The sequence below is a fragment of the Protopterus annectens genome, chromosome 6.part0 (assembly GCF_019279795.1).
Source record: "Protopterus annectens isolate FY-2018-M chromosome 6.part0, PAN1.0, whole genome shotgun sequence".
Classification (NCBI taxonomy): domain Eukaryota; kingdom Metazoa; phylum Chordata; order Ceratodontiformes; family Protopteridae; genus Protopterus; species Protopterus annectens.
In genome coordinates, this window is record NC_056737.1 from 1564519342 (window position 1) to 1564534704 (window position 15363).

Consider the following 15363-nt stretch of genomic DNA (forward strand, 5'->3'; position numbering starts at 1 on the left):
CAGCAAGTGCTTTAGCATATCCAGTCAGCATACTTATAAATCACTCTATTTCTGAATGCTATGTCTCCCACTTGTGGAAAAAATCTATTATTACACCATTACACAAAGGGGGAAATTCCCATGACCTCTCAAACTACCACCCTATTTCAGTACCTTCTCCTTTATCAAAAATCTTGGAAAAATGTGTTCATACTCAATTTCTTAAATACCTTTCTGACAACACTCTCCTTGCCCCCACCCAACATGGGTTCCATCCAGGACATAGCACCATCACAGCTCTGCTCGCATTTACTGATACTGTTCACAAACCTTGGATGCTGGTCATCCTACCTCAGTAATTCTACTGGACCTATCTAAGGCTTTTGACACAGCATCCCATACTAAACTACTAAACCAACTATCAAAACTAGGATGCTTCACTATTGCACTCAGCTGGTTCACCTCCTACCTAAACAACAAGAAACAATTGGTAAGATGGTAAAATGTTCAATCTTACTATCAGGCTAACAGCGTCCCACAAGGATCCATTTTAGGGCCACCACTCTTTTAATACCTTCATCAATGATCTGCACAAAGCTACCCACCTAGGTAAACTCATCCAATACGCCGATGATTCCACAATAACATCTACCTCTAACAATTTCTCAGACCTCCTTACAGTTACACAAAATGCTTTCACATCAATTGAGCCCTGGCTAAATAATGCACAGCTTCTGTTAAACCCTAAAAAATCTAACCTTTTACTATTCTGTTCAAAACTGACAGACATGGACTTTAAAATATTTTCTAAAGACAGTACAGAAATTGAAAGCATAACAATAGATGACAAACTCACTTTTGAGCCATGCATTCTCAATGCAATAAAAAAAACACACTTTAATTTAGGCAAACTTTATTATCATAAACTTTACCTTAACAGCCATACTAAAGCAACACTTGCCAGTACCTTACTCATCCCCTCCCTCCTATATGCTAGTGCCATTTTTACTAATCTCCACTTAACCCTTAGTAATAAACTAGAATCTAGCTATTATAAAACAGCTAAATTTGCCTCAGAAAAGCCCAAATGCACACACCATTGCCATGCTATTAGAGAACTGAAATGGTTCGAGTTCTCACACCATCTCCTCTATACCCAACTAACATTAGCCCACAAACTAATTTTCAAACCCAACTCTTGCCCTGCACATGGATCCATCCTACAAACATATACTCCCTCGAGAACACTAAGATCCTCAGGCAAACAACTATTAACTGTAATCCAACCCAACAAAAGAGCTGGACAATGTCTGTACTCCCATAGTATTGCTAAATATTGGAATGCCTTACCCTCAGATATAACTTAAAATGACAGTACAAAAACTTTTAAATCAGCATTAAAACTGAATTACCTAAACAATCCCTCCTGCTTCTGTTAAATAAACAAGCCCCCTTAAAACCATAACTAATTCCTATTAAGAAAGGTTATAATGGTAGGTCTTAAACATATTTCAGCCTTGTGCTTGTTAAGCAGTTGATTCAGACACACACTACATATGGTAATATTGAATATCCACACTAAGCTACATATGTAACTTCTTACCAATTCAATGCAAAGCTCATAGATTACTAATGTAAATTATGTATTATACTTCTTTGCAAATCTCTGCTTACATATATGTATCACTGATTAATGTGTTATGCTGTGATGCAAAAAGATTAGTAATGTAACTCAGTACTGTACTGCAGTGCTTATGTCTGGCTTTTACACATGTATCCTTGTTTATTATGATTTTTTTTATAGAATACTTTGTAATATACTGTGGAGCTTTTCTCCCCGGGCCTCTACTGAAAATGTTTTTTTTTTACCCAGTTGACTTTCCTGGTCAACAAATGTCAATAAATAAACTAATAAATAAATAAATATTACAGAAGTACCAATGGCAAACTTAAAAGCTTTGTGAAAGTATTTTTCACCTATGCCCAAAGTATAGGTAACAGATATGATGAGTTTCTGAAAGTTATCACTTAGTTGTAATTGTAGAAGATTGGAATATATCTAGATTAACTTTTCTGGGTTATAATTAATACAAATGCTCGGGGAAGACTCTAAAAGGTAGTGGAGTATTAATTCTGATTCATGAATCTATTAAATCAAAATTAATACAGCAAGACAATTTGCTGGAAATGCCTGTGGTTCATTTATGCATTGCAATTGAAGTAATTAGGGTCATGGCCTGTTATAAAACACCAAAATGGATAATGATACCTATATTAGTTTCTTAGAATATCTTGATCAAACTTTATGCAAAGGTAATATTCTTTTGCTCAAGTGATATTAATTATCCAGACAAATTGGTAATCTTGTAACTGTGTAAATTCTCTTGGATGAGGTTAATGTTCATGATATAAAGCAGACGGTTAAGGAATATGCCAGGTATGATAGAATACTTGATTTGATATTTATTACTTATAGTGGATCAGTCTCTGAAGTGGAAATTTGTATACAGCTGGGGAAGTCTGATTACAATTCTTTTAGATTTTAATGTACAAAATTGTAAATTACCCATTAAAACTATAGAATAATTGATTATATAATTACTAAGGAGAAATTAAGAGTGGCAAATTGGAAAGAACTATATGATAAGAGTTTGTTTTGTGGTTTCTCCATATTAGAAAATATATCAAAAGAAGGTATGGAACTCATCTTTAATATAACAGTGATTAGCTGTAAAAAGAAAACTCATTGTTGGTGGAGTTAGGGTGCTTCAAAGATTTATAAGAGGAAAAAGAAACTATTCAATATTTACAAACAATATCCAGCTAGATTAAATAAATCTAAGCTTAACTGGATAGGTAAAGACCTTCACAAAATACTTGAAGACAAAAGGAATTATGAAAAGTCATGATTTATTTATTTATTTATTTTACACTTGTTTACTGGGAAAGTCCTATTGGACACAGGACCTTTTTCAGCGGAGGCCCGGGGAGAAAAGCTCTGAAATAAAAATAAAAGTACAGCTGTACAAAACAATGCAGAAGTACAAAAAAAAAAGCACAACAGTACAACAAAAATACAAAGAATTTGACCTGACATACATGGTTGACAAAATGCAGAAGAATATTTACAAGACTGACATTCTTATATGATTGCTAAAATTCGGATGAACTTTACAACATATAATATTACTTAATGTTTCATGTGCACATTTTAAAGACAAGTATAAACAGTGGTAATATGGGCAAATATTCCATTTGTATAGAAGAGAGAGAAAAAGGACATGCATAAGGTATAGGCACCTGTGAGTATACCAGTACGAGAAACTAGCCAGGGCATGTGCAAGAGCAGAGCCAATATTCAGTTACGTGACACTTTTTTGGAATTGTAGCATAGAGCAGTTGGAGGTTATTGGAGCTGATAATTTATTCCATAGTTTGGGAATGAAGTTTCAGAAGAGTGAGCCTCCAGTCGAGTTGTTTGCTTTGGAGATATCAATAAGTAGTTTATTGCTGGAACGTAGACAATGATTGTTAAGAGTACGGTTGTATAAGATTCTAGAGAGCGGGGTATTTTTCTGGTTCATGCAGGATTTTATTAGCAAAGGTTAGTTGATTAAAGAGTAGAAGTTGTGGTAGTTCTAGCCAGTTTATAGTTGAAGAGATATACAATGATGTGTTCTATATGGAGAGTCAGTGGCAAACCTGGCAATTTTATTATAACAGGATTCAAGTTTAGCTAGATCAGTTTTTCCTGAGGTTGGTTAGAACTGGAGGGGCATACAGGAGCATTGACAGGAGGTGTGTGTGAGCAATGGTTGCTTTTGTGTTTACAGTCAGGAATTGTTTGTTTCTGTAGAGAGCACCTAGTTTCTTGTGTACTTTCTTAATGGTTTGAAAGATGTGACTATCAAATGTCAAATTATTGTCAACTTCTACAACTAGAAGTTTGGTGTGGGTTACTGGTGTGATGGTGATTTTATTTTTGGATGTGATAATGAATGACAGGCATGACGGGGGAGTTCTTAAAGGGAAAAAGAGAAGAAGCTTGGTTTTATTGGGGTTTAGAATGAGTTGAGTGTTAGTGAGCCATGCTTTAGCAGCTAGAAAAGAGTCTTGGGTTATGGTCTGGAGGTCTGAAAGGGAGGAGGCTGCACATACTAATGTGGAATCATCTGCAAATTGTATAACTGTAGAGTGAGGAGTAGAGGTGTAGAGTTTGCTTGTGAAGAGAAAGAACAATAGAGGTTAGCCTTGGGGAACTTCTAGAGTTACTGGAAGAAGGAGGGAGAGTTCATTTTGTCATTGAACAGCCTTCTGGCATCCTGATAAGTAGCTTTTAAACCAGGTAATAGAGGGAATGCTGAGGCTTAGGGTGATGAGAATATTAATATGTTTGTTGTGATTTACCATACTGAAGGCTTTAGAAAGGTACCAAGAACCACAAGGAAAGACAAATGCAAATTCCAAACAACTTGGGTAATGGAAAGACCCACACAGCAACCAGGAAACCTGATCTGAAAAAACAGTTAAACGGGTCTGTCAGATTAGGTTTCCTGGTTGCTGTGTGGGCTTTTCCATCACTCGAGTTGTTGTTTGGGCTTTAGAAAGGTCCACAAAGATGGTAGATACAAATTTTCCGTTATTTCTATAGTGATTCACTGTGTTAGTGAAGGACATTAGGGCTGTGGTAGTACTATGATAAGGTCGCAAGCCATGTTGAGTGTTTGACAGTAATTTATGTGTGTTTAGGTAATACATCAATTGTGTGTGATCTACTCTTTCTAGGATTTTAGATAAGGGTGACAGAATGGCAATTGGGTGATAATTGGTCAGTTTGGTGGAGTTACCACCTTTGTGTAAAGGTATAATATGGAATATTTTCCAGATGTCAGGTGCCAGGTTTTCTGAGATTGATCTGTTTATTAGTATGGCTACTGGGTAAGCTATTGCTTCTGCTGTGATTTCCAAAATGTCTGCAGGGAGTTTGTCTGCTGCAACTGTGGTCAGCTTTAGTTTTTTAAGTAGTTTTTATGGTATTGACAGAGACTGGCTGTAATGTAAAGGAGTTAGTGCTATTTTGTGATCTGAATGGCTCAGAGGTGGAGGGGGTGTTCTGGCAATTTGAGAGAGCTAGTATAGTTTCTGTAAAATATTTGTTGAATTGAGTTGCTATGTTATCAGTTACTGGTTGTTGACGGTGTGGGTGTCATGGATTTACCTCGGTGCAGAATATTATTAGTTAGCTTCTAATATTTTGAACAAAAAGGATTTTTGCAAGTATGCAAATTATTTCAGTAAAGTTAAAACACTATTACAGCTATTAATGTTAATTTGAATATTATTTTAGATATTACTATAGCTAATGAACTTAATAAATATTTTGTAAACATATGGTTTAATAACTTTAGTTTATCTGTGTCACTTGTCTGGTCAGGATAAAGCAGACATGGGTTCTGTTCTAGCAGCGTTACGTACAAACACATCAGGATTGAGGCTTAACAACTAACTTAGATAAACTTGTAAATTAGCTAACACATTCATACATGCTCACTCTCTGGCTGCAATCTCAAAATGGGGCACTAGCAATTGCTTGCTATTTATATGCACATGCTGTCCTTAACGCTTCTTAAAGGTACAGTACACAGACACTATTCTACATCCTCCCTCTGAGAAATAGTCATGCATTACTGACAAAATCAACTGACATGCAATTAATACAAAATAATTCTTTGTCATGTAGTTGTAAAGAACTAAATACATATAGACAATTATGTCCAGGTTGCTGTGTATGTCACACTAGGTCTAAAAATATGGCCAAATCATGTGACACAGAAATTAGAACTAGTTCTAGCAACTGGAACTGTCTCTGCTAAATGTTCAACTTTGGGGACAACAGGAACATCATCAGGAAAGGATATAGAAGTAAAGACACATTCTGCAACAGGAACATCATCTGGATTGCTCTGAAATCTAGAGTCTGTATCACAGGAATAATGCTACAATATTGATTCTGATACAAGAAGAAGATGTCTGCGATTTCTCCTGTACTCCACACCCTCAGATTTTACAAAGTAGGATCTCTGTTCGACACATATACCTGTTACTTAACGAATCTGGTAAAAACCTTTGAATGTTTGCATCCTCATTGTCTCTCCTTCTTTCAATGGACGAAGAAATCTGCTCGATTTATCCTAGCTAGGCTTCTGGAAAGAACACTTTCTGAATAATTGACCTTTGATTCTTCTGTTGATTTTTAGCTTTAGGCCTCAACAAACAGAAACTGATAGGCAGATGTGCCATGCTGATAGACTCCTACCCAAGAAGACTGCATTCATTTGATGACTGTCTTCACTGTGTTCCATGGTATATCCAATATTGTGGAAATTTTATTGTACCCTTCTCCTGACTGATACCTTTCAATAACGAGATCCCTGTGATGCTTTCTAAGCTGTCTGCAAACCATGGCTTTTGCTGTAGCAGCCAACTGAGTAAATGTCAGGAAAATCCTACTAGGACAGTGGAACTTTGTTTGGGGTTAATCAGAGTCTCTTTAAATGAGTTTGTTGTAATTAAATCAAAAGGTGCTTCAACACAGTATTAGTTTAAGGGTGTGCACATTTATGCAACCAACTTATTTTACATTTTTTATTTTTTCCCCTAACACATTTGTTTGTTTTTCAATTGAATTGTACAGGTTATAGGTCCCATTAACGATGGGAAAAGTTTTTAAATGATTTATTGTGGTCTCATTTTTTTATATCACAAAAAACTGGCATTTTAACAGGGGTGTGTACACTTTTTTTTATATCCACTGTAGATAATAAACAATTGTATGATACCAGCCAACATGTGTCCACTAAAAGGAGAGCTATCAAAACAAATTTTATTGACTTTTATGATTTAGTAAATACAACAAATGACTTAAGTTTTGGATTGTTGGTTGTATACTCAAACTTGACTAAAGCTTTTGATGAATTGCCATTCACTATGATTTATAATATACAAGTTATGTACAGTTACAATTTTTATTTGATTAACTGGATTGTCAACTTTTTTGGTTGGCAGGAAACAATCAGTAATTACTGATGTCTGTAAATCAGACTATTTTCACTAGTTTCTGGTGTACCTTAGGGTTTTTTTTCAGGGCCCATTGTTATTTAATTTTGTTTTCTCATTCTCTAATAATAGAATCTGTTTATTCAGTAAGTATATGGATGATTGTGAGCATGGTTTTATCTTATCTGAAAATAATAACTATTGTAATATTAGTATTTTTTTGTAGAGGTTTCTAATTGGGCCCAAAAACTATGGAATACAATTTAACAAATGTAATAATATACTTTGGAAAACAAACACCATGTTCTTCAATATATGTATATTTTTATATCTACATATAGACACACACACACATACACACACACACATATATATATATATAAATATATATATATATATATATATATATATATATATATATATATATATATATATATATATATATATGCATGCATACATACATATATGGTTCCCCTTCATAATGTCGCGGACCATTTCATTGAGTTTGAAAACGTAGTAAGTGTAAAAGCAAGAACCCCCAGAACATCATATTTCCTCTCCAGCTAAGTAACCACTTGGCCACAATAGTGAACTTTGCCCTTTCTCCGCTGTAGTGTGATCTCGAGTTGGTATATTTAAGTAGGGGGGTTGTGAGGGGGAGCCTCCCACTTCGATGGGAGTACTTTGCTACCATTTGTGGTATTTTTGTTGGTGGGCAAGTGGTTACTTTCCCGAAGAGGAAATACATGTTCCAGGAGTTTGTGCTTCTGCACTTACTATGTTTTGGTTACATTTTCAGACTCAACAAACTGGGACATTATGTTTTGAAGGAAAACCATATATATATATATATATATATATATATATATATATATATATATATATATATATATATACACACACATATAAATAAATATATATATATATATATATATATATATATACACACACACACACACACACACACACACACACACACACACACACACACAGGGTTCTGTATTGTATGAGGTGAAAGTATATAATGGTATAGGTGTTTTTTCTCATTTTCTAAACATTCAGAAGTTGCGATTTCAAAAGGAAATAAACAATTATGCATATTTTTGAGAAATACAGTATTAAGAGTTAACTTGTACTTGGTTCATTTATGTAAAACAATTGTCAGACCAACTCTGGAGTATAACAGTATTTTTATTATTTACATTAATCAGCAGTTGAACAGGCCTGAATCTGTTCAAAAAAGGTTTACAAGTAAAATGTCATCTATATCTAATTTTTGATATAGTAAGAGATGTAAATATTGAAGTTTACCAAAAGATATCAATATTTTTGAGGCAAGTTGATTTTGGCTTATAGAGCATTTCATGATGATGTTTTACAATCTATTTTGAATCTACACAGTAATGATTGCAGGATAACTCAAGATTTAAAGTGTGCTTACAAGATTGATAGTTGTTGAACATGTATGAGATGATAATGTATTACCCAGAAAATGTGCGTATTATAAAATAAATTACATTTGTCTGTATGTAAATCACCCACTCTGAATAGTTTTAAAATCAATTAGATAAATGGATGAGTGATTGGGCATATGATATAACTTTTTAGAAATCAGTGTTCCTCAATGGCTTTTCAGACTAAACACTGTGAGATGAACATATGAACATACAATCCCATGAGCCTTCTGTCAATTGCAAGCATGCTTGATTAATTAAAAATATCTCTGCTTGCTAATTCCTCCTTCAGTTCCCTGGCTCATTGTGTCATTCTCGTCAACTTATTTTAAACTAATGTACTACTACAGAAAATATTTCACAATATTAAAACCGAAGACTATAATTTATTTCGGAATTCAGTTTAGCACTCGGTGACCTATTACTCAGCTCAGCACCCAGGCTGTCACTACTATTTAGCTATCACCTGGCATGATATCATTAATTTCATGGTCCAGCAAAAAAAAAAAAAATAATGTGTGAAAGAGGGGAATTGGAACTGCATTCTGTTAAGGGGTATATGAAGCCTGAACATACCGCCAAATTTGGCACACTTGAGAGGTATGCATGTACAACTCCTCCCTCAACCTGTGAACATTTATTGTGTATTTTCCATAATATGTTACATCTGTGATAGGTTATATTAAGTTACTTAAGCTAGAGAGCTAAAACACCTATGATTAGATATGCCAAGCATGCCTCAAATAATCAAGTTTTCTTGTTAAGAACATTTATTTTCTTAATTTAACAAGTATAAGGCAGACTGACAGTTTATGATTCAGTATAACAAAATACTTACCTAAAGGAAGTCCTGGACTCGCACGTCCAATGTAGAAATACAGAATAATTGCTACGCCAATATTAGCAAGGGCATAAATCCACTGAATCACAAACATTATGACAATTGAGCATATTGCCTGTTGAAAAGCAACATGAATTAAGTGAGAATTACAGAAATGCTGGCAGGTACAGTCTCTTCTTCATTACATAACCTTTGTTAAAACATTTTCTAAGAAGCCCTACATTTAAGTGCATCTGTTGCAAACATACTTCACTAATAAATATGTGAAATGTATTTGATATCATACAAACAGTTCATTTATGTATGCAGAAATCTGGCAGTCAAAACAGAAGAGAATGCTTCATCTCTGAAAATTATAGCAATAAATAGAAAACTAAGTGAATCACACCTGATATTGTGAAAAAGGTATAGATTTCAGTCCTCACAGAACCCATCTATGTAGGGTGCCACAGACAATAATATATTAACTGCTTCTGAAAAAAAGGAAGTTGTGAGCTTCAACATCTGAGACTTCCTCAGTGATGCTATCAGGTAAACATCTGTATTGTACAGAAGGAATATTGTTAAAGTGTAATATGTGACCAATGGCTTCTAAGGTGAAAGAGTGAGGCAGAATTGTTAAATATACTGTTAAATTTTAGTTAGTTGAACAAGAAAAATGGGAGAGTGTGAAAGATCTGAAGATTCATAGCATTTTCTTGGTGCCATCCACAGAGCTCCATTATTAATTGCCTAAACAGTAAAGAAAACAGATAATTTAAATAACACAAAATAGATTGCCAGCTAGTCTTCAAAACAGTGGTGCATGGGTGACATAATCTTAAGTGGAAAAACAGACAGAAAATAGAAAGGTTGGACACTGAACTTAAAGATTGCTAAGTAAAGAATCCACATTTCTGCTGCTTTCACCATAACAATAGATGTCCAACTTAATTTCTGCCTCTGCAGTAATCATTTATAGGTCCAAATCAAGGCCAATGCTTACCTTCTGGTTTTGGTATCTTCCATCACATAAATGCCACTCCACCCTCCTAGTCACTGCTAGTCCAGTTAAAGCTGCCAGTCATGAGCACATGAAGCTATGGTTAGTGGGAGAGGGAGGTCAAGTTAGAGTTTTGGAGCAAGACCACTAAAGGGGAACAAAATACTTACTAGGAAATTTCATGTGGCAGAAATAACATCAACCTCCTCCATAAAGGCTACATATGTAAATGGAGCCATATCCACTGTTTTTGTCAACAGGTAACCTCAGAGAAGATGCTTTACTCAGATACTTAGTTGTTACTGAATAAACTGACTAGGGATGCTGGTACGCAACTTATCACCTACATACAAAATACACAAAAAGAATCAAGTTTGATGAAGATGGTCTTTGATATGTGATTGCCATAACTTCTACAATAGCATGCTTCATACATTGTTGCCAATGAGACACTCAGAATCCAAACACGGTTACCATAATTCCATAATGTCAAGTTCTTATCATTCTATAATGCCAAAGACAAACATCACTCCCAATAACTGTCAATTGCAATTGAAGCACAAGGAAAGGAGGACATCAAATCTATCTAAAATCTATAACTCAAGAAACCAAAACCACCAACTCTGGCCACACCTCTATAAATAAAACAACAAGGAGGGCTGAAAGAAGGAAAATAATTTAGAACAGAGGGAACTGAAGTTATACATTTGCTGTAATAGTGAAAGCTTCACATTTCTTACAATATCAGTTCTTTCATTTCTGTCTCTGTCTGCATTGTATTAATTTGTTAATTTCTGGCAGTGCAGGAATAAAAGTGAACAGTTGATGCAGTACACACAGCCAATTAGAAACTGTCTGCTTACCCACGGGAGCCCATAATTATTTGGGGAACACAAGATAAAAATTAAAAAAAATATATCTGTGTTTTTGGCAACAGAGTACCATAGATCCCTTTATGGATCCATTCAGTGTAGCAATGTTTCCTCTAGATTCTGAGGCTTAAAGTAAGAGGATGTTAACTTAATCTTCTGAGTGAGGTCTATGTCCGACATCACTTTAGTAATAAAGAATGGACCAGTCATTTTAGGACCAGTAGACACGGCCACTCTACCTTTATGAATGTATGCATATGTAGAACATGTCAAAGGTTCAGTTTTAGGACCCTTCTAAATAATTTGAATGCTAGTAATAAAATTGTCTTTCTAGTAAGAAATTTTAAGGGACTGTGAGAATAGTTCAAATGTGGGGATGTTCTAAATCAGTTGCTCCAATCAAAAGTTAAAGTCTCATGAAGGAAGAACAGTTTTCCTAAGAGACTGTTAATCCAAGTAATTGAGGCAACACAGACAAGGGACCGCAATGCCATGTAACAAAAGGACAAGTACATTTCTAAGCTCAAGAGGTGACTAAGGTAAATGAAAGTATTTCGTAAGTCCATAAGGTTCTCAGACTGTGTTATTTTCCTGTCTTAAACATAACTACTAGAAAGAGGTGAATGGGAAGCAAGACCTAAAGCACATTTCCTGTCCAAGGTCTCCCTAGACCTATGCTCTTACCTAAAACTGTAAAATGTCATGTAGTGGATCTGCACTGTGGACCAAACTGCCTGGAACATCCATGATTACCAACCTGCACTCCCACCTTGAGTCTCATACACATAATTCAGCTGGATTGCGAAAAATCTGCAACTGGAATCCACTGATTTGATAGGAGATGAGGAATCTTCCAGACTGCAGGATGCTCTGAACGATTCCACAATCATCATCAGCCCCATTTTTTCCATTTTCTACATGGGGTTTGGGTGTCGCGTCAACTGTCGCCATCTGTCTCTCAATTTGGTGTCACTGTCCTAGCTTCTTTGACAGTCATGCATGACTGTCGCAAGTCTTCTCTCACAAGTTTGTCAAATAATGTTAAACTTACTCATGTGATAACTGCCATTATAAGAAATTATAATGGTTCAAATTATGTGACCCAGGATGCTGAGAAGGGCTCTGTCCATTAATACAGACCGTGAGACCACACATATGGTCACTATCTCTTATACACTGTCTGATAACAGAAACAGTCTTTCTCAATAAAACAATCCACCAGAACACCCAAAAGTACTTTTTGCTGTGAAAAAAGAAGATCCGGCTTCCAGTTGTTGAATGCCAGGCTCAGAGCATCCACTTGTGGAATGACAATGCTCAAATGACTCAGTAGCTGTCCCTGAGACTTTGCATGGTTCAGACAACCAAACATGTGAATGTCCTCAAATGTGAAGGTCACTAAGGCTAATACTGCATGTGTGGTAAAAACCCTGCACTGAGCTGTCAAACAAAATAAATGTGAACTGCAAATGTTCCTCTGCAACATGGGACGCAAGAAAACTCCATGGATTAAAAATACCACAGAAGTTCCCAGAGGAAAGGTGGAGGACCAAGGGCTGAAATATTATAAACCTGGATTTTGGAACTTGAGGATGTTTGCTGAGGCTGAAGACAACAAATATTGTTTTCTCCAGCCTCTTTTCTTAGGTATAAAAAATACAGAAAAATATCCTACTGTTGGGAGTACACAGCTTCCTCCAAACAAATGTTCTGATAAGACAAGCTCAAGTCTAGTGTTTAGGAAATTATGTTTTGCTATTGCAGACTCAATGAAGAAAAGAGAACTCAAGTACTTAATTTTTGTGAAAAATGAAGTCTGTTTGCCTTTGACTTGCTTAATGGTGACATTAGAGCCAATTAAAATAAGTTATCAAAGTCATAAGAGTGGGTGTGTGGTCCCCCCACATAAAATACTATCTTTTAAAAAATTCCCATTAAAGGCTTCATGACTGATACTGTATACGTTCACTTTAAAATGTCTGAAGTGTGTTATCACATCATTTTTATGTCTTTTCTGAATACAAATTCTCTCACAGGGATACAAATCTTGAAAAAATAAAATAAAATACGACTACTCCTGGACTAGACCAAAGGACAGTACAAATCACTTATATTGTGACTCTTCCAGGCACTTGTAAATATTCCTTTCCTGTTTTAAAACTTACTGACCCCCCTGACTATATCTATTTTAGAGGGGGAAGGGGAGCTGAAGAGAAAAAAGTAAGCTGCCTTTGAAAGACAGACAATAACTTTAAGGGAAGTTAGATTTTCATGTTAAGTGATTTTTTGGTGCCCAAATGGGGTATTTAAATGGCTCGTACTATTTTTTAAAATTGTTCTGATGAAGCCCACGTTCAGTGAGTGAAAGTGCTTAACTTTTGTTGGTTTTATACATTAAAAGAAGATTTTACTGATCAATCTGGTGGTGTCATCCTGTAGAGTCTGTGGCAGTTAGCGTTCAAGTTATTGTGGTTCTTGAAACTACAAAAGCTCAAGAGGAAACCTGGGAGGAAGAAGGCACCAAAGAGTCCTCTGGAAACACATGCAGTATAGCTGTGGCAAAGACAGCTCTTGCTCTGAAAGCAACATCCAACTTGTAATGTTTTGTGAAGGCATGGACAGAAGTCCAAGTAGCAGCCTTAAGTATGGAACTTGTGTCCAGTCCTTTGAAAAAGGCACCAGAATAATCAACAGCTCTGGCAGAATGAACCTTTAGAGAAGAGTAAAAACATTTGCCATGAAATGAATAACAAAAATAAATAGCCTTAGAAATCCAGGAAGAGATGGTTTGTTTTAGAGACTCTCAACCTTGAGAGAACCAAATGAACCTCCCCTCCCCCTGTCTGAGGCATCTGAAAAGAGTTCTTGGGATGGGACTGGAGATTAGAAAGAGAAGCCCTGGGTTAAGAGAGAGAGAGAGAGAGAGAGAGAGATGTTAACTCCAACACTGAAGCTTGAGCTTTAGGCAGGTAGAGAAGGGAACTGGGAAATCCAGGGGATGACAGTGTTGAAGCCACACTGACTTGAGGTACCACTGAAGTTTCCTCATATGGAGCCTGGCCAGAGGCAGCATAGAAACAGTGGAAACCATAAACCTGAGAAAACCCCTGGCTGTGACTGAAGCCAGAGGAAGAAGAGAGTAGAAAAAAAGCAATCAGAAAGAGAGTCTTTGGGGGAGGCAGGGATGCCAGCATGGGAATAGTCTGGATCATGCAACTGAGAAAAACATGATCCGGAGAAGGAACCAGGACTTATTTTGAATGTTTATGGTGAACCTCATGCTTTGCAACAGGTAAGCAGAAGAGTTCCTGAAGCAGAACCTTGAGGAACAAAGGCTGAATAAGCAGGTCATCTAAATAAGGAAAGATTTGAACCTCTCATCTTGTAAACTGCAATGACAGGAGTGAAGCATTTGGTGAATACCTTTGGGACAATACAGAGGCAAAAGGGCAAAGCATAGATCTGAAAATGCAAGGAAGGAACAGAGAAATCCAAAAACTTCCTAAACAGGGGAATGAATGGGGAAGTGAATGCAGGCAACCTTGAGATCCAAAGATACCAGAAATGCCTGGGGAAGAACACGAAGGAGCGAGGTTTGAAGGGACAACATCTGAAAGGAGGAGACCTTTAGAAAGACATCGAGTTGAGAAAGATCCAGAATTCACCTCCAGATACCTTCCTTCCTGGAGACCAGAAAGATCCTGGAATAAAAAACATTCCTGGGTAGTGAGATAACCTGCTTAGTGCCCTGGGCCAAAACAACCTGAAGCACCTCTGTAAAGAAAGGATGCTGCTCTCAAAGAGGTTGTGTGAGGCTCAAAAAGGAGGAAGAATACCCCTGGTGGATGATGGACAGAATCCAAAACATCTTATGTGTCCATTAACCAACTGGGAAGGGACGGGGAAAGATGAAGGAACAAAGAAACCTGGCTAAGGGAAAAGGGAAGCAAGTTTTCAGATGGAACCTGGCTTGTCCTAAAAAGGAAGCTTCTAAGAAATAGTGGTATGAGTAGATTTAGCCGGGGGTAGACACCTAGAACACTTTTTACCTTTTGGTGCACGGTGAGACTGTCTGTGAACAAAAGCAGATTTGGAAGGATAATTCCTCTGAAATTTAGGAATAGGAATAACAAAAATATGTTTCAACTCCTGCAAGGCCTTGCCCTTGTCCTGAATGTC

At 36.3% G+C, this 15363-nt stretch overlaps 1 protein-coding gene across 1 annotated transcript in view; it reads right to left on the reverse strand.

The window, feature by feature from the left end:
- SLC12A8 (solute carrier family 12 member 8) overlaps positions 1–15363 on the reverse strand; it is a 1470733-nt gene that overhangs the window by 66565 nt on the left and 1388805 nt on the right. The window contains exon 11 of the mRNA XM_044075012.1: positions 9328–9445. Within this exon, the coding sequence (XP_043930947.1) occupies positions 9328–9445 (118 nt within the window). The remainder of the gene's footprint in view (positions 1–9327; positions 9446–15363) is intronic.